Consider the following 24865-nt stretch of genomic DNA (forward strand, 5'->3'; position numbering starts at 1 on the left):
TTTGTGCTGCCAGAGGGGTTGTGGCTCACTCCAGCTGTGGGCAGACATCCTTACAACCTGTCCCTTTCTCCCCCAGCAGCTCACTCTGAACGGATCTGGACACACAGGTTAGATCAGCCTCTTAAAATGGGGCCTTAAGCCGGGCAGTGGGGTTTCTACCCATAATCCCAGCATTAGGGAGGCTAAGGCAAGAGAGAGCCAAGTGTTTGAGGCCAACCTGGACTTGAGTGAGTTCTAGGCCCCACAGTAACCACAACAACAGCAACAAACAAACAAACAACCACATACACACACAAAAAACATTCAGGCTTTCAATAGACCCTACCCCAACTTAGTGACTACTACAAAAACTATAACCAGAACATAGCTCTAAATACCCCTGAAAAGCCCAATTCATGTCTGGGTACTAATAACCTTCTAGGGTGACCTGAGTTGGCTCAGGGCACTAGGGGTTCAGAGCAGGCACTGTAGCTGCCTGTGTGTCTGGAGCTCACCGTTTCAGCACTAACAACAGAGATGGTTGCCTTGATTCTGGCTTAATGGTGGGAGAGCTGGGATCCCAGTCCCACTCTAGGGAAGCTGTTGGGTGCCCCGGCTCCTTCCTTGTCTCTTCTCCCCTCCTCTCCCAGCCAGCACAGCCCCCTCCACAGGAGGAAGCCTGGGCCAGCTCAAGGGGGAGCCAGGGCCCCAGGACATCCTGGCTCCAGATTCTTTTTGTAAGAGAATAAAAACAGCCCAAAATAAAACTGTGGGGCCTTGGAGCTGGCCCAGGTGCAAAGGTTAAAGGAGATTCTGAGAAAGGGATTTCGCGGAAGGAACAGGGGACTGCCAGGCCTGGAAGCTCCCACGTTGTGGGAAGAATTCCTAAGGGGGCTGGAGGAAGGGAGGGGGCGCCGTGAAGAGACAGACAGTCAGAGAGGCTGGGAGCAGGGCAGAGGTGGTGGCACAGAGAGTGGCATGGTTGGGCAGTACTGGGCTTCCTCTCCAGAGTTTATCTCTTGCCCTGACTCAGAACAGAGATTCCCACAGCCTTTAACTGGCACATGAGGCCTCTGTCCCATCTCTAGCCTAGCAACTGACCCTCTGTACCCCACACCAGGACCATATTCTACCTCATCCTGTATTGGGCACATTCCTCCTAAGTTCATGTCCCACTTTAAATGTCACCAAAAAGACACCTGTCTGTATGCCCACAGCATACTCCCTCCTTAGATCTACTGCCTTTCATGGGGTGCGAGAAATCCTGGCACTCGGAGAGGGTGAGTATCTTGTCTAACATCACACAGAAACCGACACTGACTGTCCTCCGCCTCCCATCACCCATGCCCCATGCTCACCACGCGGAGCGGTCCCTCCGTCCGGCAGAGGAGGATGATAATGACCAAGGGGATTAACACCATGGAGGAAAGGGCCAGGCCCCAGCCCAGCCCGATTGCCCAATCAGGGTACCGGTAGACTTTGTTGTAGGTCAGGGGTACATACTTGACAAGAGAGAAGATGAAACATCCCTGTGGAGAGATGGGACGGTCAGAGGGTCCTAGGCATTTGAGAGCTGTGTGGACTTTATCTGGGGGCAGGGCCTCTCCTCTATCCTTACTATGGAGATGGGGTGGTATCATGCCTTATGGACCTCACTAGGGCAAATTGGCCAAGTCACTTGCTCATCCTTCCCTGGCTCCCCAGCATTCCTGACGCTGCAACCCTTTAGTTCCTCATGTTGTGGTGACCCCAACCATAAAATTACTCGTCACTACTTCATAACTGCAGTTGTGTGACTGTTGTGAATCATCCTGTAAATGTCTACGCTTTCCAATGGTCTCAGGCAACCCCAGTGGAAGGAGGAGTTAAGAGCCACCACCCTAGAGCTTCTCTCTTTTAACACAGATGTGACTCTTAGGCATACACAGCAGGTACACCATAAATGCCGAAGGTATGGATGAGCCGTGCAGCCAGCGGCCTAAACGCCGTTATCTCTTGGCACACCACGGTCTGGTCCCAGGGACAGGATGTAGACCTGAAGGGTGGGGTGAGCCCTGAACCTTACAGCTATGTGGAGTCTACCTTTGCCTTTGAGAGGGGCTCTGGCTCTGGAGGAACTGCCCTGGATCCTTCTCCTCAGAAAACGAGGCACCCCAGGGGGTGCCGTGGCAAAAATGATCCACTGCTCATTGCCTAAAATAAGGTCTGATGGGAGATGGTGGTGCATGGTGAGGACAGTTGGCCCACAGGGGCCTACCCTTCTCTGTTGCTTTCTGCCTAGAAAGCTGTAGCTTCCTTGAAGTGAGCCCCAGAGGTGGGTGACTCTGGTCTCTACTTAGCCTTTCCAGCAGGGGGCCTCATTCTGCCACCACAGTGCAGTCCACCTCTGGTCCAGAGGGTAGAGATCAGAGGTCCATGTGAGATGGACCCCAGGCATAGACTAGTGTGAACAAGGACAGGTGTACTGGCCAGAGCCCAGTGGACTGCAACCCTACCTGGATTGGCCCTCCAGTTGCTGTCTGTGGTCTCTTAACTTGGTTGCGGGATATGTGTGCCGAGAGCCACAGTCAGACTCATCCGATTCTAAACTGTCACCTGCCTCAGTGGTGAGGTCTCACATCAGAGTATCCTTGTCAAAGAGGTGACACGGTGAGTGAGGTAAGGAAACTGAGGCCCTGGCAGGGGAGTGAGTTGGCATGTCTACTAGGTCTGGCCTGGGAATAGAGGTCACAGGAGAGAGAACCTGTTCATCACTAAGCACTGGTTTTAAAGCAAGGGACATCTGGACTCCCCCAAGGTGCTGACCAGGAACAGCAGTACAGGTGGAACTCCTATGCATGAAGGTCCTTAGGGTATTGGCCAGCATCTGCTGTGAAAGCTCAATGGTACTGAACAAGCCTCAGAGAAGGTACCCATGCAAAACCTCAAGGCTAGCTCCAAGGTGGTAGGCAGAGGACAGCAGCCTGGCCTAGTGTCCCTGATACTGCCCTTCCTGTTTCTTCTTCACAAACTCCTATCAGTCCTACAAAACCCTACACAGCCAAGGCAATATACAGCAACGTGCCCCTACTGTCGCGGGTGTAGCTGAAGCTGACTTTATCAGAGCCCATAGAATATAGGAAATGCTAAACAGAACTAGGGATCACAAGGTGACAATGTCAGGCCCGGGGTGAGACTTACAACACAGAGAGCTGGAGTGATGACAGCCCAGCTGTACTTCATCCAGGGTCCAGGCCGATAGCCGATCATGTCCTCAATACCGTCATATAAGTTATCACCGCCTACGAGAGAGAGCAGCGGGTCCCCGGTGACATGGGAGCCAAAGCCAGAATAGCCCTGGGGAACAATGCAGCAGGGGTCACCACCTCTAACCACCAGGCCTGTATCTCCACACCACGCATGACCATGTGACACTCAGTGCAGCTGGGTACCTGCATTTTTTGCTGGAAGTCTTAAGACAGAGACCACATCTTAGGTGTGGTCAATCTCAGCTCTCTAAGAGGTCCAAGTGGACCATTTCTGGGCCACAGAGTAGGTCACCACGGGTTCTGAGGTGACAGTGTTATATCTATAGCGACATGTTCACATCTCGTGCCTTCAGTGGCATTATCTGTGATATGCTCAAGGAGCAACCCGGAGTGAACCTTCCAGGCAAAGAAAGCGTCTCCATTATATTCTCTGCCCAAATGAGCGGCTTGAAAAGGGACGTGCGAACATTACACTCACCATATATCCAGGCAATAACAAAACATTCAAAGAATGCGACCCACAAAAGGCATACACCACTAGCTGCATAGTAGTCAAAGAGTTGAAACACATACATGCCACCCTAGGAAGGAAAAAAAAATCAAAGATAAAGTTGGTTCATTATAGGGTCTCCAATTCCCTTCATCTATAAAGGGCTATGGTAAATCAATACTTTTTTTTAATCCCAAAGAAAATGGGCAAAAGCTAGGATGACCAAATACAGGTACTTTTTAGAAAGAGAGAGAAAGAAAGAAAAGAAAGAAAATGAGGGAGGGAGGGAGGGAGGGAGGGAGGGAGGGAAGGAAGGAAGGAAAAAATATTCAGGGCCAAGTGTTGTAGTGGCTTATAGGTTTACAACAAATACTCTAGAAGTCTAGACAGGTGAACTGTTGTGAGTTCAAGGCCAGTTATAACAAATTCAACTTCATGCTTGACAAAACACACAGGGTTGAGGGAGAATACAACATATCTTAGCAACACAATGGGTCATAGAATTCTGCACACAGGGTGTGCTGAGTCACGGGGACCAGTGCTCGGTGAATAGAGGCTATCTGACTTTAGAGGGCATTTCTTAGTGCTTTATAACCTTCATTTCTATTTGATGTGAATAGGTGTCCTGCCTACAGGCATGTCTGTAGACCGTGAACATGCTGGGCCCCTAGGAGTAGAGTTACAGACAGTTGTGAGTAGCCATGTGGGTGCTGGGAATTGAACCTGGGGCCTCTGGAAGAGCAACCAGTGCTCTTAACCCCCCAAGACATCTTTTCAGCCACAGAGGGGGCGTTCTTACAAACACTTCCCTAAAAGTTTCTTCTTTTGATAAAGAAAAGTGAAGGCCTGAGCAGGGTTCAGAGTAGTGATTGACAACCTTCTACCTCAGGCGTGTTAGTGCACTGAGGGAATGGGAGCATGCTCTGGGGAAGGCCGGGCTCATGCCCTCTTAGCTGCCCTTTTCCCAGCCACTGAAACCTCTAGCCTTCAACCTTTCTGTTCCCCCAGGCTCCTGGCTTCTTTTCCTCCTATTTAAGTATGGTCCCCGCTCTCTGGGAAGAGGGTACATTCTCCTCAGCAGATACCCACACAAATGGTAGAGCATTTGGCCAAGCAAGTGCCACAACCTTAGTTTGACCACAACATCTCAAAAAGGGAGATGATCATTTGAGAGCTGGACAGAATAGGGATTGGGGGTCAACCTAAAGGAGGTGTGGTAAGGAGAATCCCCCTACCCCCCGAGCCCCTCTCCCAGCTGCAGCCGCCTCCCCTGTGGCCCTGAGAAATCCAAAAGTAGGAAGGGAAAAACTCATACCATCCAGAGCGCTAACCACCTACCTCCGTCACCATCGTCAGCCCCAGCAGGTAGCTGATGCTGCACACGATAGCAATGAAGATTTCCCGACGATAACCCTTCCTTAGGAAGGACGGGTAAAGATCAACCAAGGATGTGATCTGTCCTTCGACTTCAACAAACTGAGGGGCAAGAGGGAGACAGAGAGAGAGAGAAGGGTGTAAGAGGGCTCAACGCAGGCCTGCAGCTCAGAAGGAAGGCTAGGCTACATCTTATGAGACCCACCTGGAAATCCACGTAGCCAGACCCTGGGCTGTGCAGGCAGCCACTGTGGTCTGTGGTCCAAGCAACTCAGGAAGTATGGCTGCATTCAGGCCATTCCCACCCTTACTGCTGGAGACTCATGAGGGAGCAGCTCTTTCTCTAGGAAGCCAGGACCAGCTCTCCCCCTGACACACTTGAGGGGAGGGGTGTGGCCATGACAGCCTCCCTCCTTTGTCAAGGCTGGTGCTACACACATGTAAGCAATGAATGCCTAGCCCGGCCTTTCACAGGGGCTGCTTAGCCACAGCGTGGTAAGGTCAACCTTTGCACTAAGAGGTTGGGAGACTCTGGGCGAAGCCTGGCCTTGGTTTCCCCATCTAGAGCACTAAAGGTACATCAGGTCTGACTTACATGGTAGCTTAACCCCACTGGAAATCCCATGACCCTGTTGGTTCCAGACATAAAGGAAATTCTGGAACATTTACACACACACACACACACACACACACACACACACACACACACGAGCGCACGCGTGCAAATCGTGTTTTAGGATGATTATCAGTCTCTCTACATCTTTCCAATCTTGCTTGTACCTAATGATTTTACCTTGGAAACTGTGCTATGTCCCTACACAAAGATCTATCTTGCCTTCTAACAGCGGCATAAAACTGCGCCCTCTGGACACATCGCCTACCCAATGATACTGGCAACAACATTCCTAGTTATCAGTCTCTAAAGACACAAATATACAAGTCTGTAACAAGGTCTTGGCAGCATTTGGGGGCCACAGAAGTACTTCAATTAGAGGAGCCGCACCCAGACTGCTCTGAGTCATTGAGACATTAAACTGCTAAAGACTGGGCACGTAAGCACCTGAAAGTGCTCACCTAGTAGGCAGAGGCCCAGGGTTTGCCCCGCAGTACCGCATAACCAGGCACAGCGGTGCACACCAGGAATCCCAGCAATTAGGAAGTAGAGAGGCAGAAGGCTAGGACACTTTCAGAGTCAGACCTGACTGAATTTAAGGTCAGCCTGGTCTACATGAAAGGCCATCTTGAAATAAAAAGACAAAAAAGGGTTGGGGACAGAAGTCCACCTGGCATTCCTACAGGGAAGACCCAACCACGGAGGCCTTTGGGAGATGGCAAGGGAGTTGCAAGAATGGACGCGATCAGAGAGAAGATCCCTTTCGTGTGCCCTAAGGGACAGAGAGATAATCCCATTCATGTGCCCAAAGGTACAGAGGCACTCTGAGGCCAGGATTCAGGAGCAAGATGACCATGAGGCTCTTAAGCAGAGCTCTGAGAGAGGGGTGGACCTCATGACCTCTAACTGATGTGCCCGAAGGGGAGTTGAAGCTGAAAAGCAGCTGAGTGGCTAACTGGCAGCTCCAGGGCCAAGCTACGAAATGAATTAGGACGAACGGCTATCAACCAGAGCCAAAATAGTTTCTCTGGCTGCAGAAAGGGCATCTGTGACACGGAGGTGGGAGCACGGCAGGGACAGGAGCTAACGTATAAAAGTCTGGGTGCAGTGGGCTGAGAAGAGCATGTGTCTAGCATAGGCAAAGCCCTGGATCCCATGTCCAGCACTACAAATAAAGAAAACTGTTGGCACGGGGCTTGGGGATCAATGCCAATTGAGCTGCACACGGGAAAACAAATTGGCTGTGCGACACTGGGCATGTGGTGGCATCTCACGCAGTGATGATACCATCAGGCCATTTAAAAGCACCAAACCTTGGGAGCCCTGATCTAACAAAGTAGGGTAAAGAGGAACACCTTAAGGCAAGCTTTCACAGCCCCCCCCGCCTCCTGAGATTCTCCACTCAGCCTATGGCTCAGCTGCAAGTCACACAACCTTCACAGAGCCCAGATCCCCCCACTCCCAAGCCACTTGTGAGCCTCAAGGCCTGTTTGGAGCCCTGGCGGATGTCACAGATGTCACGCTTAGCCACTTATTAACTTGTGTTTTTGTTTTCTTCTTCCCCTCTGAGCCTGGGAGATGTTCTAAAAGCCACTAAAAGGCACTGCATGGGGTCTGCTCCCAGGGCCAAGCAAGCTCTCAGAGCAGGAATCATTAACAGAACCTCAGCTTGTTTACAACATCGTCTGCCCATCACCAATTCCACAAGGATCTGTTTTTCTGGTTTGGAGAAGTTTTTGCTGCCTTCTCCGTTAATCTTAGCTGCCAAGTCTTGCATTGTGTTCTTGACCTTGCTAGCTGTCTCCCCTCTCTGGACTCATTCACCTCCACTGGTTCTGAGTCCCCAGAGACCCATCCTGTCAGGGCCGTTGGAGGCCATGCCCTTGGGAAGTCTCCCATGAGGAGTCTCCAGGACTGATCTCACAGCCTGTTGAATTTGATGAACTGTTCCTGAAGTAGCTGGGCTTGAAACCCATGCCACACCGGAGTCTCTCCTGCCTTCCCAGTCTCTATAGCTGGTCTGAGCCCATGATCACCTGCTCCCCACACACCACAGTCTCCCTCTTGGAGTTTCAAAAATATCCCACAAAAAGACACTTCAGGAAGAGGGATACCCAAGCCCCCATGAATCTCACAGGCACCTGAATTCTCTATACCTGGCTCTGAACCTCATGCTTCACAAACTGTACCCATTAACCAGGATGAGGAAACTGAGGCCCAGAGGAAAGAGATGAATATGGCCAGTATCACACATAATGATGTTACCTCTCCTGAGCTAGATGCAGGCTGGCTGTCACCAACACTCCCTGGTAGTGAACTGCCTATCCCTAGCAGGAGGCTAGGGTAGGATGTAGTTCAGAAGCATGGGAGAAAGACTGGGGCATGGCTCAGGATAGTGTGTGTGCTTGGTACATGTGAAGCCTTGGGTTCTACCCAAGAAATAAAGTGGAAATACAGATCGGGCAGATATTTTAGCAACCAGATGATGGGGACAGACTGGACTGAACCAAAAGCAGTTTGCCAAATGTGGTTCGTCTTTTCTGGACATATTTAGGACTGTGGTGGCCCAGGCAATGATTGACGCATGTTCTGATATCTGTATCTCTGGGTCCTGGCCTTCTATTTCTCATTTATAGTTTGACCTTAACCACACAGCCAGTCACCCTCATTTCCTTGCTCGAAGTAACAGCCTTCAGCGTTGGGGTGGAGGGTCTCCTCCCACTGCTGGGCTGAGGCCTTTTTCAACCCAGAGCCCTGGAGGAACCAAGTTGAAGCCTCTGAGGTGGGAGCTTGAGGAGGAAGGGTCTGAACATGCCTCAGCTTCAGTAAGGATGGCTTCTCACAGTGAGGCTGCCCACGCGAGCGCCACGGCCCCACATACACGTACCTGGCTGTCCAGTCCAAGCAAGAGGAGCATAATAAAAAACAGAATGGACCAAAAGGTGGGCAGCGGCATCATGGTCACAGCTTTTGGGTAGGCAATGAAGGCCAAGCCAGGACCTAAGGGAGAGAAACGGGGAGGGGACACAGGAGAACACACATCAGCACCATGCTACTTCAATCCCTGGGCCTCACAGAACACTCACATCTGAGTAGGGAGGGAGATCGCCTAAGCCCAAAATGCAGGAGGAGCCAGAGAAAGAGACCAGTGGGGCTCGGGAGGGGCCCCATGTAAGCGTCTGTCTCCTATCCAGCACACGGCCTCCTCTCAAGTGAATCTACACCCGTATAGACACGGGGTCCTAGGGGCAGGGAGTGGGGCTGAATCTGGGGCTCAGGCAGCCAGAGATTTGGGCAAAGGAGGACCCTCCCCTCACACACCAAAGCGGCACATTGACATTGGCTGGAAGGAAAGTCGTGGTTATCTGATTCGTAAAACCCTCCTTTGCAAAGAACCGTTCCTGTTTTTTTAGTTAATGGCTAAAACACTGTTTGAATGGAAAGAAAAAAGAATTTAGATGCCCAGCAGGGCAAATGGTTCTTCAAGGACATGCCTGTGGGGTACCCAAGTTCACACAAGGCAAGGTGAAACCAGTCAGGCCTGTGCCTAGGCCCAGGAGACTACCCACACCTCAGTCCTCAACCACCACTTCCTTTATATGCTTCTGGGGGCATCAGGTTCCCCTAACTGAAGGTCAGGTAGTCCCAGGATCCTTTATCTTCAGATTCTCGGAGGTGGATGCCACTGCCCAGAAAAGGGATCTGGCCAGACTCAGAGGCAGAGGGGGACAAGCGCTCTGCCCACTCTGAGCGCCTCTCACTGGGTCATTTGAACACAAACATGTTCTGCTTGCAAACACCCCCCACAAACAGACTCCTGGGGGAGATTAGCTAACTGGTACTGAGCCCACTCAAGGGCTGACAAACTAAAGTAAAATCAACTACTAGAAACAAAACAAACCAATCAAGAAGAACTACTGGCCAGACTGCCGGAGACGGGGAAGATGTTTTACCCTTTAAAGCAAACCTCAAACAAGCATCAAAACTGAATGAATGGCTTAAGGGAGGAGGGTACGGGGGAAGGGGAAAGAGTCCGCAAAAACAAACCAATTTTGAAAAAAAAAATTTCACTTAGTAAAGCATCTACAACCCCAACTGTGGCAGAGGGACAATGCTGTCTGCTCAGCCTGAGGAATGAGAAACCCTACTGAAACAATGACCTGGGGCAGCCACTGAGTGGGTGCTAGAAGGTGATTCTAGAAGATTCTGTGAGGGGGAGGGGCGAGGCTGCTTATCAAGCCAGAAGCTGCTTGAATGAGCAAGACTGAGGGGAGGGGGCTCAGGACACACACCTTCCCACCTGGGACATCATGAAGCACACTTGGACTCAAGTTAGAACCAAAAGCATTTGGCTCCCCCTGAAGTTCAAAGCTCTGGACCTACCTGCCTGAGCAATCAGGGCTATAGCCAACTACAAGATGGCTACAGATGTAACCACAGATGTAAACGTGGTGTACCCCAGCCCTCCCCTCCGCACCAGGCACTGTGAACAGAATCGGTTTACTTCTTTCTGTCCCTTTACTTGAGATTTTCTCAAACCAGCCTCAGGAGAGGGGCCAAGCACCCTTCTTTACAACCACAGTGAACTCAGGAGGATAGGAGCCAAGAATACTTAGGCCACTGTGATGCCCTGCTGGCATAGCACACCATGTCCTGTCTGGGATTCCCTTGGCTGTGCGATACCCTTGTTCAAATGCACTTTTCTTTGTTATGGTGCTTGCCAAAACCAATCTTAGAGTCACTGTCCCTCTTACTGTGCTGGCTGCTCAAAGATCACTGTGGGGAAAGAGCGTGGACGAGGCCTTTGAAGTGGATAAAAGAAAAAAAAAACCACTGGGGCTGACTGACTACATGCACGGCGTGAAAATACCCATTGTGCACAGAGATCACTTTGGTGGACCCATCTTTCTCCCATAACAATTTTCCTCTGTGTTTTTGGTGAACCCAGTTACAGGTTTGGAATCACTTTGCCTGTGTAAGCGGGAACAGAGGGGCTGAAGAGGTGCTGGGCCCCTTGCTATACAACTTCCAACACATGAGGCCATGATGATCCAAGTCTCTGTGCCCTCGGGTCCTTCCCTGCCTTTGGAGCCTCTGAGCTGAGGATGGGCAAATAGTTCTTCTGAGTGTCCAGCTGGGACACAGCAAAATAGGTATGTGTGTGCGCACAGTGTGGAGTTCACACGGGGGGGAGGGCCTCAGGTATGGCCCTGCAGCAGACAGAGGATGAGCGGTCCCTGAGATCCCTGAGGTCAGAGGATCGAGTGAAATGGCCACATTGGATGGCTCTCCAGACATGTTGTGGGTGGAGACTCAGCAACCGGATGCATTGCCTATGAGCCTAGCGTGCCCTGACCCAAACACAGCCCATTCTTTGGGGCTCTTGATTTCAGCTGAGACACCAATATCTAAACAATCCAGACACACAGTGCCAAGGGACCCTCTGACCTTCCAATGCCAAGCTCGGGACCAGAGAACTGGGATGACCTCACATTTCAAACATAAGGAGATCAAGGGAAGGGAATGGCAGGGATTTGGGGTACCTTCCCCATCTGCAAAAACACCTCAAACAGCAAAGGACAGTCTGCTCTATCTCACACCATCCCTTTGGCCTGGAGGAAGACCCAGCCTAGGGCTTTGGCAACCTCTAGAAGGCCCCAGAGGGGCTGTGAGTAATTAGGTTAGATAACACCCTACCACCCTCCAAGAGAATGGGGTGGGGAGATTGCCCTTGGGGATATCCACCCCAGAACCCTATCCACTACAGGGCCACTCAAGCCCAGACCCCTAAAATATTATGATGTGGTAGTAGGAATCTAGTCCACGTTCCAGAACCATCTTTCCTGCAGTTCTGGATCCCATGTTGCTAAGGAAGAACCCCACTCTGTGCAGAGCCCATGACCCTAAGAGTGACCATCCATTCTGTGAATGTTGGCATCTTGAGTAGCAACATGGGACCAACAGGCCCCCAACTCCCCAAAGACAACAGTGTCCTCATATCCTAATACCAAATCAGCTCTGTCATGGCCTCTGAGTGGTGTTCCTCCCCTGCCTTCTCACTCCTGGTGACTGTGGAGGAGGCTGGGAGGGTGAGGTTTGGTAAACATACACAGGAAGGACCGAAGAGTGGATCGGCTTGGCATTGGAGCTCGCCAGGAGCCAAATGCAAACCACAGAAACCAAGGCTGAGATGGCAGCAGTGCTGGTTATGGTGTCCTAGCTGTGGCTGACCTGGGCCTTAATTAGGAAAGCAACTCCCATGGCTAAAACCAGCGGTTGCCGGGGAAGTTTTGGGGGCTTGGAAGACCACAACTAAAGCAGCCACCAAGTCCCATCTCAACTGCCCTTGTTCCTCCCACCTTCAGTGGGCCAGAATGTACTGAATACCTTTAAATGTAGTCTTTGTACTCAGGTATGGAAGCACATCTTGGGGGGGGGAGGGGATGTCTATGTAAAAGCCAGGCTCCCTCCATCCCCCTGGGGTCTGGCTCCATGCCTGCAGTACTCATCTTACACACTAGGTGGCAGTGCCCACCACCACTGCCACCGACACCACCGTACCTGACTCAGCCACATCAGCAATGTCCACCCCTTGCTCTTGTGCCATGAAGCCCAGGATGGAAAAAATTGCGAAGCCAGACACAAAACTGGTACCACTGTTCAGGCATCCCAGCAGCATACAGTCCCTAAGTTACACACACGTCAGGGGGTAAGTTAATCACAACACAAGGAAGCCACGCTCCCTACTTCTCTTTTTCTTTAATCATCATTTCTAACGTTCACCGGGCCCGCCAGCGCGACACTTGCCTGTACGAGTTATACTTGTACTTGTTATAGCTTCCCAGTGAGGTCATGGCCCCCAGGCAGATAGCGTAGGAAAAGAATATCTGAGTTCCAGCGTCGATCCACACCTGAGGAGGGGAGGAGCATTAGTGTGGTTGCCTGGGGTGAGCAGAGGAACCTGCCAATGAGAGGACTTCTGACCAATCCTGACAAAGTCTGCACGGGATCCAGTGTTGATGAGCTGCGAGGAACCCCAGAGGAAGATCTAGAACCCCAGAGGAAGATCCTTGTATTCCTGTATCAGTTAAGGCTTATACGGTTAGGGATTTAGCTCAGTGGTAGAGGCCCTGGGTTCGCTCCTCAGCTCTGGGGGGGTGGGGGTGGGAGCTTCTAACGCTGGAGTGACCAGAGGTACTTCTGAAACCTTGCTTTTCATATCTACAGAATGAGCCTCCTAACCTACCCTGCCCCTCCGAACTACTTTCCACACTCAGAAAAGAATGGTCTTTACTCTGAATCTATTCCTAAGTTGCCATGGTCATGACGTCAAGCACATCAAGGCTGCATTGACGGCTGTGAGGGCTTAGTCGGAGACCTCAGTTAGAGCACAAGGTATTCCTTATCTCTCCAGGCACTGTAGCTCTGGAAGACAGCAATACCTTCCCAGCTCACAGCTCTGGATAGCCACCAACCCCGCTCTGCTCCAATTTTCAATTGCTTCCCAGGGGCTTGGGAGCCTGGGACAAGGTCTCAAAGGGTGCACTCAAAAGCCTCCAGAGGTTTTACCAACTCTGACACTCCTCGGCTATGTGCTGAGACAGGGGGACTTACACTATGAGCCCCTTGACCTTCAGAGCACCATCGAGCCTATCTGAGGATGGCATCCTGAACACTGAGTCTCCGGTCCTGGTGTGGCTGGAGGATTTGGAGCCCTTGCCTTAGCTGGTGCTTGCCCGAGGCAGGCTCTGTAGCTCGGAAGGACTGCGAGCCCCTATTGGCCCAGTAGAGAAGTACCAGGCAGAAGTATCTTTGGCCACACCGGGCATCAAAGAGCAAGAGGAAACACCGCCATCTGCACCCTGTGTACCACCGGTTTATTCAGGGCCTTGGGACCAGGTACCCCACCCTGCTCTACCTGTGGGTCCTCAAGGCGGCTGATGTTAGGGTACAGGTAGAATTTGATGCCTTCACCAGCACCTGGCAGGGTCAGTCCACGGACCAGCAGCACCAGAAGCATGGCAAACGGGAAAGTAGCAGTGAAGTAGACAACCTGTTGGGCGAGAAGGAGTTGGGTAGAATTGTGAGGATCCTTGCTGCCGTGACGGACCAGCAGGCAAACCTCTTCTCTCCGAGGCAGGAGGTTGCCCTGGGTGCAGCAAGGACCCTAGAGACACACTGCTCTCCCTGTTGTGCAATCTTCAGTGTGATGCTTGACCTCTAAGCCTCTGCCATCTTGCCTAAATATGACATAAGGGTCTACCTCCTAGATAAGAAATAAGTAAATAAATTCCGGTAGATAATTTACATAGCTCATTCAGGCGCAGACTTTTAAAAAGCAGGCAAGGTGAAAAACGAATCCACCCTTTGAAAAGACAATGCACTTGGAGGAAGAAATACAGACAACACACACGGAATCAACTACCAGGGATGTAGGCAACAGCTCAGCCTGTGGTCACACGGGCTGTCACATGGCACTCAACACATATCGGCTGACATTCAACGGTCAGCACAACACGGGGTTAAAGAAAGGGCCGGAGAGATAACACAGTGCTCGGAGTGTCCTTGCTGCAGTGGCTCCTCGCTACGACTGGCTGCTTTTGAAAAGGACCCAAGATTGATTCCCAGCATCCAGGTGGTAGTTCAGAACCATTTGAAATCCCAGTTGCAAAGGATCTGACATCCTCCTCTGGTCATCTCTGGCACCAGGTACACACATATATTTAGGCAAAATACCCATAAAAAAACATTAAAAAAAAAAAAAAACAGAAGCAGGCGTGGGTGCACATCTGTAATCCCAGCACCCAGGAGCCTGGGCAGGTGTGTTCAAGGCTATGAAACAAGGGTAGCTTTTTCTAGAGAGATGGCTGGGGCAGCAGCAAAGTGATAGGGGGTGGCAGCAACAGTTTCACTGCCAAAGATAGGAGAGGGTCAGCTCCAGCTCTGGGCCTTCTCTTGCTGAGAGGTGCAGGCCATGCTGGGTTTCTTCTCATACAGAATGAGGACAAGAGCCACAGCAGCCCTTATCCAGGGATGGGTGAGGATCCACACAGTCAGACAACAGCAAATGATTGTCAAGATGCACAGCCTGATTGACAGTGACTCGAGAGGTGGGCAGGATCGTCTCAAAGGTCACTTGTAGGAGACCCACGGGGTCATACTGTGTGTTCCGGCAGGCCAGGGCTGGGATGAGGGAGAGATGGATAATAATACCCTCTGCCTGGTCCCACCAGCTGTTCGGCCACACCACTGCAGGGCAGTTGGCCATTACAATGGGTAGAAGGCCTAAGGGAGGCCATCGCTTTCTAGGAGGTCAAGCTCCTTGGAGAGAAACTCAGGCACAGTGCCTGACCGCTAGTTTCGCCATTCTTCCTCCTGTAGACTAGGTGTCCCCACTTTAAGGGGAGAGACGTGGACTGGATAGGCTTAGGTTCCTGCTCTGAGGCTAAGATAGATAAATTGACCCAGAGGGTCAGCTGGAGTTCATGGCTCATCTGTCCTACCTCCCAGTTGGCAAGTGTGGCTGCCGCTTCAAGGGGAACTCTGACCTCACCCTCTACCAAGGTCTTCAGGGAATGTTTGGAAACACTTATCAATCCGGACCATGGTCGCATTCTACAAGGCTAAAGGAGGGCCCTCTCCTGCCTGCCACCCCTCCCTTGGATGCCTTTTTCCCTCTAGGCCTCTGTGTCCCCAGACACCCGGGACAAGGGCCAATCAGGAAGCTACTAAAAGTATAAAAGAAAGAAAATCCTCCTGTCCCCTCCCTTCCTGTGGGTAGGCAGGCACCCCTGGCCAGGTCCCCTCTCTGAGGCCCTACACAAAACCACACCCAAGTTGGTAAACAATAGCCACAGACAAGAGTGCCACAGGGTTCCCCAGAGGGCTAGGACACTTCAAAGTCAGTGGATTATAGCCAGAAGCTGGTGGGCTCATTAGGGTGGGGAGGGCTTCCTGGCTTGCCTACTTACTTACTATGTGCTCAGCATGGTGCTATGAACTTACTTAATACAGGCCATACCTGGAGAAGCCATTACAGGCCACACGGGCCATGTCACCTGCCTGGAGTCCCCAGTTAGGAGGAGGTGTCAGAAGTGGCATCTCATTTAGGCCAAGTACTTTTTGGGAGAGTTACTGTTGCTGCCACCTCCTCTCACGCTGTCCCAGCCATCTCTTTAGAAAAGGCTAACCTTGTTTTGTAGCCTCTGCTACTCCTTGGATGAGCCCGAGAGCCATTCTCTCAACTTTTCCGTGACTGTTCCTAGGGATCCTCTAGGGAGAGGCTGGTGCCAGGCGCCACCTTGGGCCCCTGACAGTGGCCCAGTAGGCCTTGCTGTGGGACGTGGTATTTTTCCACTCCTGTTGCTGATCTTTCATAACAGGGCCAGAGGCCTTGTGGAAAATGGAGGCTTAGCGGGCCCCTCATCCCTGGCCCTCTGTAGGTTGGTGGATTGCAAGGGAGAGCTAACTTCCAGTCTCTTGCTACTCAGCTTTACTTGAGAGCAGATGGCCTGGCCAGCAAGATCTTTCAATCACTCACATTAGACAAGGGGAAACTGAGGCTGGGCAGGTAAAGTCATTCCATTCATAACGGGCAGAGCTGAGTTCAAACTCACAACTAACTAGCCCTGTCTGCCCCATTCTGCTTTGTTTCTGACATAACAGGTTGTCCTGGGGTGTGACCACAGACCCAGCCACATACACGTCCAGGCCCTCCAGACTTCCACTGGCAGTCTGTCTCCTTGTGAGAGGAGAGCAGGAACATACCAGGCTTCTGCCTCCCTGCACCTGCTAGCCAGCACAAGGATATGACTGAGAGGTGGGAAAAGGGAATTAATTGCCTGAGTTCAAACCCCAGTTTGGCCACCAACAAGCTGTGTAGGGTTGGGAAAGTTAGTTAAGTTTGCTGAACCGCAGTTTCAATTGTACAGGAGCAGAGAAATTCAGGAGGATTAAATGAGCTGCCACCCACATGGGGGTGCCATGTGAATGTCCCAGCTACCTGGCTTGTTAAGTAAGTGAAAATGACATTCATTCGGGGACCTGTTTCGGACACTCGGAGAGTTGGATAGGCCGGGAAAGAAAAGCCAAGCACCTGAACTTGGGCCCTCCATCCATCACCCTCCCGTCTCCTGAACTAAGTTAGCCACAGAAAGAAACTTGGCCAAGGTGAAGGCTCAGCCCCCAGGGCTGGGAGTCTGGTTTGCAGCCAGGACTGGAAGCTGAAGCCAGCCAGCGGGTGGGCCCCTGGATGGGGTAGGCAGGCAGGCGGACGGCCTCTGAGGGCTTCTCAGCACTGAGCTGGAGGAAGTCCACAGAGCTGTTTGTCTTGGCTTCTCTGACCCATCAGAGCTGCTATTGTTCTAGGAACCACGCGTGCACCACAAGCAGGGTATAGCTCAGGGTAGGTCGGGGTGCCTCTGGTCAGTCATGTTTCCATGGTAGCCATAGCTGGCACTTATTTGGTCTTGGCTCTGCCCCCTTTGTAGTATGCTGCGTCTCAAATATTGCTGACTGTGCCTTGTGGACATCAACCTCCATAAGACTGGAGGTGCTGGTATTCTGTCTAAGCTCCACCCCCACAGCTACCTGGCAATAGCCAGGTATATTCTTCCCCACAGTTGCCTAGCAACAGCCAGGTATGCTCTGCCCCACAGTTGCCTGGCAACAGCCAGCTGTGCCTGACTATAAAGGAGACTGCTTGCCCCCTCCTCTCCCTCTCTCTCTTGCTCTTCCTCTTCTTGTGCCCTCTTCCCTGTCCCTTCTCTTCCACCCCACCCCCTTTCCCTCATGCGCCCACGACTGGCCTTTGTTCCTCCCCCCTCTATTCTTCTTATTTCATTAAACCTTTCCATGCGGAACCATGTTGGTTTGGTGTGCTTTGTCTGGGCACGGGCCAAGATTTGAACCCCAACATTGGTCTAACAAGAGGGCTCCCTACAGCCTGGCCAGATGCACGTCAGGGCCTTTACACTGACCATTAGCTCTGCCTGCACCCCTTTGGATGCTCTCTACTCCCCTCTCCTATTGTCTCATCACCATAGTCACCTTTGCCTGGCCACCTTATAAATGTCACACATGTCCCATTGCTTATCTTCCTGCAGCCTAGCTCTTCCCAGCCAGCACATTGTGGATCCCTTCACTCCGCTTCTATAATGGGATCCACACACAAGAGGCTCAAAGGACTGACTGTCCAGCATGCTTAGCACCAGACTCCCCCAGGTACTCCCAGACAGACTAGCTTCTTTGTGGGAAAATGAGGCAGAGGGCAGAAGGCAATTGCTACTTCCTCAAGCATGTAGGGCAGGTCCATTGGTCTATAGACCTGAGTTGTGATATGCCTCAAGTTCACTGTTCAACAGCCAAGGGAGGGGCTGCTCTCCGACAAGCTGCCTGACCTCTTATGAGCCTCAGCTCCCTCAGTGTTTAGAGGAGAATAACACGCACACTCCCAAGACTGTGCAGAAGTAAGAAGCACAGTGGGCAGGGTCCCTAAGAGAACAGGCAACATCATGTTGACTCTTTCTGTTTGTCCTATGGAGTGATGCTAGCAGGGAGTGGTCAGGGCCTGGCTGGCTTCCCTTCAGACTGAGGTTCAGTACAGCAGGGGGCTCTGCACCTGAGTACAGAGACAGTAACACAAGGCAGCTGGGTGGCCCTACTTCAGCATCTCCTCTAAACTCCGGGGGCTGCCAGATCACTTTGCAAAGTTAGGGTCCACACTGCAGGCTGATAATTGTAGCCAGTAGTAGGGCTGCTGCTGGCCTCTGGCTCAGTGAGCCTTGCTTACCACACCCACAGTGCACATCAGGGAACAGGGCAGTGGCTGGTGACAGAAGCTCAGTGGGGCCACCTGGCTGTCCTCCAGTCATAAGGTCACTAAGCTCCTGACCAGTGGGTGGTGGACACCCAGGGTTCTTACCCAGTGAGAGACAATGCCACACAGGGCTGTGTGTGTGTTATCTTGTCAGAGTACTCCTGTGTGCCAATGTGGAGCCTCCTTCTAGGGTAGCACTCGCTGAAAGGTACTTCAGCCTTCAAGAGAAGGCTGGCCACAGTGTGGCTGTCCCTGAGGCAGGGACAGGAGTCCACTCACCTTGCCTGTGGACCGAACACCCTTCCAGATGCAGAAAAAACAGACGAGCCAGACTAAGAGGAGGCAGAGCGCGAGGTCCCATTTCAGACTGCCTGGGTGGTCGATTCCGGAGGACAGGCTGAGCACGTTGCGCCTTTAGAGAAAGAGGACAAGAGGTCAGGGGCTGGGAGTTGGGGGTTGGGGGGTACTTGACAGCTAAGCCAGCATGGGCAAAACCCTGGGTTCTGTTTCTGACACCATGACAGAATAAAATACAAAATGCTCATTTTCACTGGGAAGGTTATGGCAGGCAGGATTGCCTTAAATCTGAGGCATGCCTGGGCTACATAGTGAATTCCAGGCCAGCCTGGACCACAGAGCATGACCTGTCCTTATCCCTACTCCTCACCGACAGTCTCTGCCCCAGGCACTGCATGTATGCAAGCTTGGGATCCCGATTTGTCAGGAAAAGAACAGAGGGGAGCAGGGCAGTCAAACTGCAGGATCCTTATTAGGTAATCTTAGGCTCAGTCCAGCCTGGTCATGAGCAAGTCACGTCCCCAAGCCTCGGTTTCCTCATCTGTAAAATGGAAACTGATTTAATTGGCTGAGGAAAAAGGTTCTTGCTGCCAAGCCTGCTGAACTGGTCTGCATGCACGGGACCCGCATGGTGGAAGTAAAGGACTGACTCTTTCAAGTTGTCCTCTGACCACACACCACACACACGTGCGTGTGCACACATACATACACACTTTTAAAGGAGGACTGATTATCTGCATGACCCATGGTTGTGACGACAACCTTCAATTTTGACTGTGGGGCAAACACTGGGTTCAAGTCTCAGTGTCTCTTAAACTGCTAACATTGGGCAGCCCAGCCTCTCTCAGTATGTAAAATGGGTGTGACTCCCTTCCCAGAACCATCTGTGCTAGCTTCCTTGATTTAACTCTGATTGTTAGCTGGGAATGGTGGTATGCGCATATATCTCAAGCTGAGGCAGGAGGATTATGAGTTCCAGAGCACACAGGACTACTTAGATCCTTTCTCAAAGGAACCAAATCATCATCATCACCACCACCACTACCACCACCACCACCAACAACAACAACAGCAGCAACAACACCCTGCCCATTATCTAGATCCTTCCCAAGGTATAAGCCTCAGAGAGGCAAAGTGGGTCCTATATGAGCACAGGTACCCATCTTGCTGCAGTGGCGTATGAGGAAAATACCACAGAAAACAGTCTGATACCAAGGTCTGGAGGTGGCTGGCCCCTGATACACCTGATCACACACTGTAGGATGTTAGTATACACATAGAGAAGCTGATGGTATACAGCAGGTGCTTAAGCAAAACCCTGCTCTCAAGAAGAGGCAGGTGCATGGCTTTCAGTACAATTCCCGGGAGAAGAAGCCTCTAGCCCTGCTCGTGGTCACATAGCTGAGCTGGGGTCTGTGGAGTCAGAAACTGGACTTAAGTGCTGACCTCCGGTCATCTTTGCTAGTCTCTGCTGTCTACACTCCCACTGGGGCCCTCGCTATAGGGAAGGAGCCATAGGAAGCAACATGGGGTACTTAGAGCCAAAGTAGCTGTGAAACCTACTGCCCAGGTATCCAGGGTCTCTCGGTGACCCTGCTGTACATGCAGACCTCTTCCCTGGACACTGGCCTCCTCCTAGAGGCATCAGGCAAATGATACACATACACACACATACCATGCACACACATTCTCTCTGTCTCTCTCACTGTCTGTCTGTCTCACTGCCTGTCTGTCTATCTATCTTTGTCTCTGTCTCTGTCTCTGTCTCTGTCTCTCTCCCTCCCTCTCTCTCTCTCTCTCTCTCTCTCTCTCTCTCTCTCTACACACACACACACACACACACACACACACACACACGAACAGACAAACTATTTAAAGACACAAAATATAATTAAAAACAATTCTAAATAATGCAGGGGCTTCCAGTTGTCCACTACAAGCTGGGATCATCTGGTGCCTCCAGGCAGCATCATGGGGTACCTTCACCGAGCAGGCTAATGGCCAATCACATCCAGCTGGGCCCCTGCCAAGCCGAGCCCTGGCAGCACCACAGAACAAAAAGCCCTTCCCGTTCAACATTGAGCGCTTGGGTGCCAGCCACAGAAGCCCAAAGCACAGGGAGAAACAGCCCACGCTCCTGTGAATGGGCCTCCCTGGGGGAGAGAACGTGCCTTATTCCACACCTTCATACACACAGCCTTCTCCCCCACCTGCCCTCCATAGGTGTACCGTCCACCGCTGGTGCTCCAGGTGACTTGCTGAAGTCTGCCTTGCTTCCCACTGGTTCTGACTACTCTGTGAACAACATGCCGACAGCCATCCCCTCAGCTGATGTTGAGGCCGTGAAACCATCATGTCCCTGTTCTTTGGGGACAGTCCTTCAAGAAGTTCAAAACTCCAAAGCCAGATCTTCCTGGTCCTGAGAGCTCCATCCATCTCACAACTGCCTTACTATCCACTCTCACCACCCTGCTAGGTAAGTCAGCTGCTCAACCATGCTCACTGCTGCAAGGCACCATCAAGCAGAGTAGCTGTGGACAGCTAAGACAGCCATATGAGTCCTGTGTTCCTCTGCTGCTGGGGACAGTCCCTATAGGGTCTCATGGTGGCAACCAGTGACATTTTAAGGTAGATTTCCCTGACTCAGTAACTCCATTCCCAAGACCATTTCCTATTATTCTTACCAGCATGAGGGCTCATAGACAAAGTGTTTGCCAAAGTGCCCCTCTGTAGGGTACAGTAAGCTTTGGGGCAGGCACACTGGAATGCCACACAGGCAACAGACCAGTTTCAAGTTCTTGATGTGCTGATAAGGCAGTGTAACACCCTGGGGGTCAGAGTGAGCCTGCAGAGCAGGGGGCATCTGCACAGGACGAGCATTGGGATAGAACATGAATACATACCAGCATTACCAGTGGACATTACCTGGGGACAGGGACTCAGCAAAGGTGCAGGTCCTTTGCTGTGTGTTTGTGATATATCATTATAGATATATTTAAAAGTTTTGGTGGTGGTGGTGGTGATTTGGGTTTTTTTGTTTGTTTGTTTGTTTGTTTGTTGGGGGTTTTTTGGGCAGTGGGGGTGTTTGGTTGGTTTGGTTTTTTTTGTTTTGTTTTTTTGGGTTTTTTTTGTTGTTGTTGTTTTTGTTTTGAGACAGGGTCTCATGCAGCCCAGGATGGCCTTAAATGGTTGATCCTCTACCTAAAATTATACAATACTAAAATAATACAGGTCTGTCGCCAGGCTTCACAGAGCACATCAGGGCCACAAAATGTCCTGTTGGGTTCTGACCAAGTCCCAGGCAGGGCTGAGCTGGAGTGTAGACAGTCACCTGAATCCCAGCGAGAACCCTTCCCTAGTTCTCTCTGAATTGCTCCCTACGAGGGGGACTCATGGATCCGCTGGGCCTTCTCACAGCTTTGAGTGCCATGCTCAGTAAACTGTGTGGTGCTGTGCATGAGGGAACGCTGCCTCAGGGCACTCTTGGGTGCCTCCTACATCCTCCCATAACACCCTGCTCAGGCCCCACTGCGCCCCCAAGCCACTATAGTAACTTCTTCCCAACCTCTCAACTATATCCTCCACGCTTGTCAGAGGGACCCTACGGTATCTGCAATGCCAGCTCACATCCCTCCTCCGCTCCACATCCTCCTATCTCCATCCTAACCGGTCCCTGTCACCTTCCGCTCAAATCTATACGCTTGAAAGAATGTGGAGGGCACCTAACAAGACTAGGAGAGCAAACACAGGAAGCCAGACACGGTGGGTGTACAACTGTTTGCCTCTCTCTCTCACCCGCCTCCTGACTTCTTCCTCATGGGTCCTGTGTGGTCCCTGAACTGTGGCACTAGTGGTTTCCTCAGCTGCACAATTCCACCATTCATGGACAGCCTCTTTCCAGGGCTCTCACAGATGCATCTCTCCCCAGGGAACCTTCCATCAAGAGCACCCCAGCCCTCTCCTTCCCCAGCACTTACAGCCAGAGCTTTCCCATTATGGTTGTACTTTCTGACTGGTTAACATGTCTGTCTACTAACAAGCTAGTTCTGTGTACACAGGGCCTGCATCTGTCTCAACCACAGCAGCTGGCACGTGAAGGAGCTCACCCGATGATAGGTGAGGGAATTCATTATAGCCATTTGATAGATGGGGAAACTGAGGCTCAGCCTCCCAGTGACCCTAGGCAGTCACCAAGCCTGGAGCTGATTCCCTTCTTTCTGATGTCTCCTGGGTCACATCAATGTGTGCCTCAGGCCAGGGCTCCCAAGCTTGGGCTTCTCACTATCTTCCAGAGGTAAGCTGCAGATCTTTTCCAAGAAAAGGGCTACATCTTGCCAGGACGGGAACTAAAAAAGAGTGGCTGGCCTGGACGTGTGTTTGCAGCCGGCTGCCCTGCTGCCGTCCAGTCAGCACTTGGAGATGTAAATTCGCCCTCAGAGTGGGCCAAATCGTTTCCTTTTGACTGCAGGCCAGCCGTTTATTGGCTGCAGCAGTCCCCTGGAGACTGGCAGAGGGAACAATTATAAAAGGGCCGCCCGCCCGCCCGAGCATGGGGCCCCCATGCAGCCCTTCCCGCACCACCTCCTCCTTCCGACAGCTACGGAGGAAGATTGGCTGAGCAGGGCTTGTTTGCAAATATGACTCATTTCTTTGATTCTAATAGAATCTAATGATCCATGCTGGGCTCCCAGGGGGTTCTGCAGGAGCCTCGGAGGAAGGCCTGGCTCCAGCCTGCTGAAAGGCCAGACCTGGCCCCGCCTGTCCTCTAAGGCCTGTGAGGAAAGCGGGAGAGGTGACCTCAGAGGGTGAGGACCAGTATGGGATGGGGGCAGAAGCTCTGTGACCACCACCATGCAGCCATTAAACATACCCTAATGTCAACATAAAATGCCAGTCTCTGGAGCCTCCGGGCTTCTCATGGGGATCTGAGCTGCTGAGGCTGAGAAGGTTACTGGGTTTACAGACAGGGTAAGGGTGGCAGGGTCAGTCCATGATAGACTCCTGACACAGGAGCCCCTGCCTGAGCAGAGCCTGAAGACACAGATGTGCAGGCACACAGGCGGCAGTGCACCATGTGACCTGTGACCATGGACTCAGCTCCAAGGCCTGCCCTGTATCATGGGTGTGGGAGGAGGGGTGGAACACAGACAAAAGGCTCGCTGAGAGTGCACCTGTGTCTTTCTTGGCCACCCAGAACCCTATACCCGAAACTTGTCCAGGCTCCTCCATGCCAGGGAGCAGGCGTGAATGCCGGGGCTGGGCTAACTCTGTCTCACAGAGCATATAAGGGGACTCAAGCTTGGCATTCCAACTGCCCTGACATCAGAGGGCTGGGACATGTGGGAGCTACACTTAAGCTACCCTGGAGAGGGGAGTTCCCCTCTGAGGTCTTCCTGCCTCCTTGGTAACCAGCAGAAGGGAGGAGCAGCAGGGTGGCTGACAGAGTCATCTAGTGATTAGAAACTGGGGGAGAGAGACTTCTCCCACCAAGCCCAGGGTAGGGGGGGACAAGGCTCCGCCCCCACTAAGCCCACTACCTTTGGCTCCTAGACCCTAAGATCTGTAGAAGAAACAAGGGAGACTGCCTGAACCTGGGCCAGCTCAGTGAGCAGCGCTGCACTCGCCCACTCCTCTCTGACAGGGCAAGATGACAATGTGGAATCTTTAACAGGGATGCACAAGAGTTTCTAGGACAAGGCAGAGAGCAAGCAGGAGGCCAATGAGTGTCTTTTACCTGCAATATAGGGTCCATCAAGGGGTGCGGTGTGCACAGGGAGGGTGACTGGACCCTGCATGCATGATGGCCAGTGAACTGCACACGAAACGTGAGAAAGAGCTTCCCCCAGTGAAGCGTTGCCTTGCTCTTTTCAGCTACTTAAGACATCTCAGGAGCTAGCAAGAGGGCTGACTGGAAAAAAGCACTTGCCTCTACATCTAACAACCTGAGTTCAGTCCCTGGAACTCGTGTAAAAATATAGGGAGAGAACTGAGGTGACATTCGTTGTCTTTTGACCATCATGCATGTCCTGATGTGCTTACTCCAGCCC

The 24865-nt window shown here is 51.9% G+C and overlaps 1 protein-coding gene across 3 annotated transcripts in view; it reads right to left on the reverse strand.

Annotated features, from left to right (window-relative positions):
* The window catches only part of Slc6a6 (solute carrier family 6 member 6), a 73337-nt gene that overhangs the window by 5380 nt on the left and 43092 nt on the right, over positions 1-24865 (reverse strand). For all 3 annotated transcript variants that reach the window (XM_032906092.1, XM_032906091.1, XM_032906090.1), the window contains 9 exons: positions 18801-18933; positions 13623-13757; positions 12512-12615; positions 12266-12390; positions 8592-8704; positions 5056-5193; positions 3706-3808; positions 3160-3260; positions 1338-1508 (listed from right to left, as the gene is read on the reverse strand). In XM_032906092.1, the coding sequence (XP_032761983.1) occupies positions 1338-1508; positions 3160-3260; positions 3706-3808; positions 5056-5193; positions 8592-8704; positions 12266-12390; positions 12512-12615; positions 13623-13757; positions 18801-18933 (1123 nt within the window). The remainder of the gene's footprint in view (positions 1-1337; positions 1509-3159; positions 3261-3705; positions 3809-5055; positions 5194-8591; positions 8705-12265; positions 12391-12511; positions 12616-13622; positions 13758-18800; positions 18934-24865) is intronic.

This window comes from Rattus rattus, chromosome 6 (genome assembly GCF_011064425.1).
Source record: "Rattus rattus isolate New Zealand chromosome 6, Rrattus_CSIRO_v1, whole genome shotgun sequence".
NCBI lineage: Eukaryota > Metazoa > Chordata > Mammalia > Rodentia > Muridae > Rattus > Rattus rattus.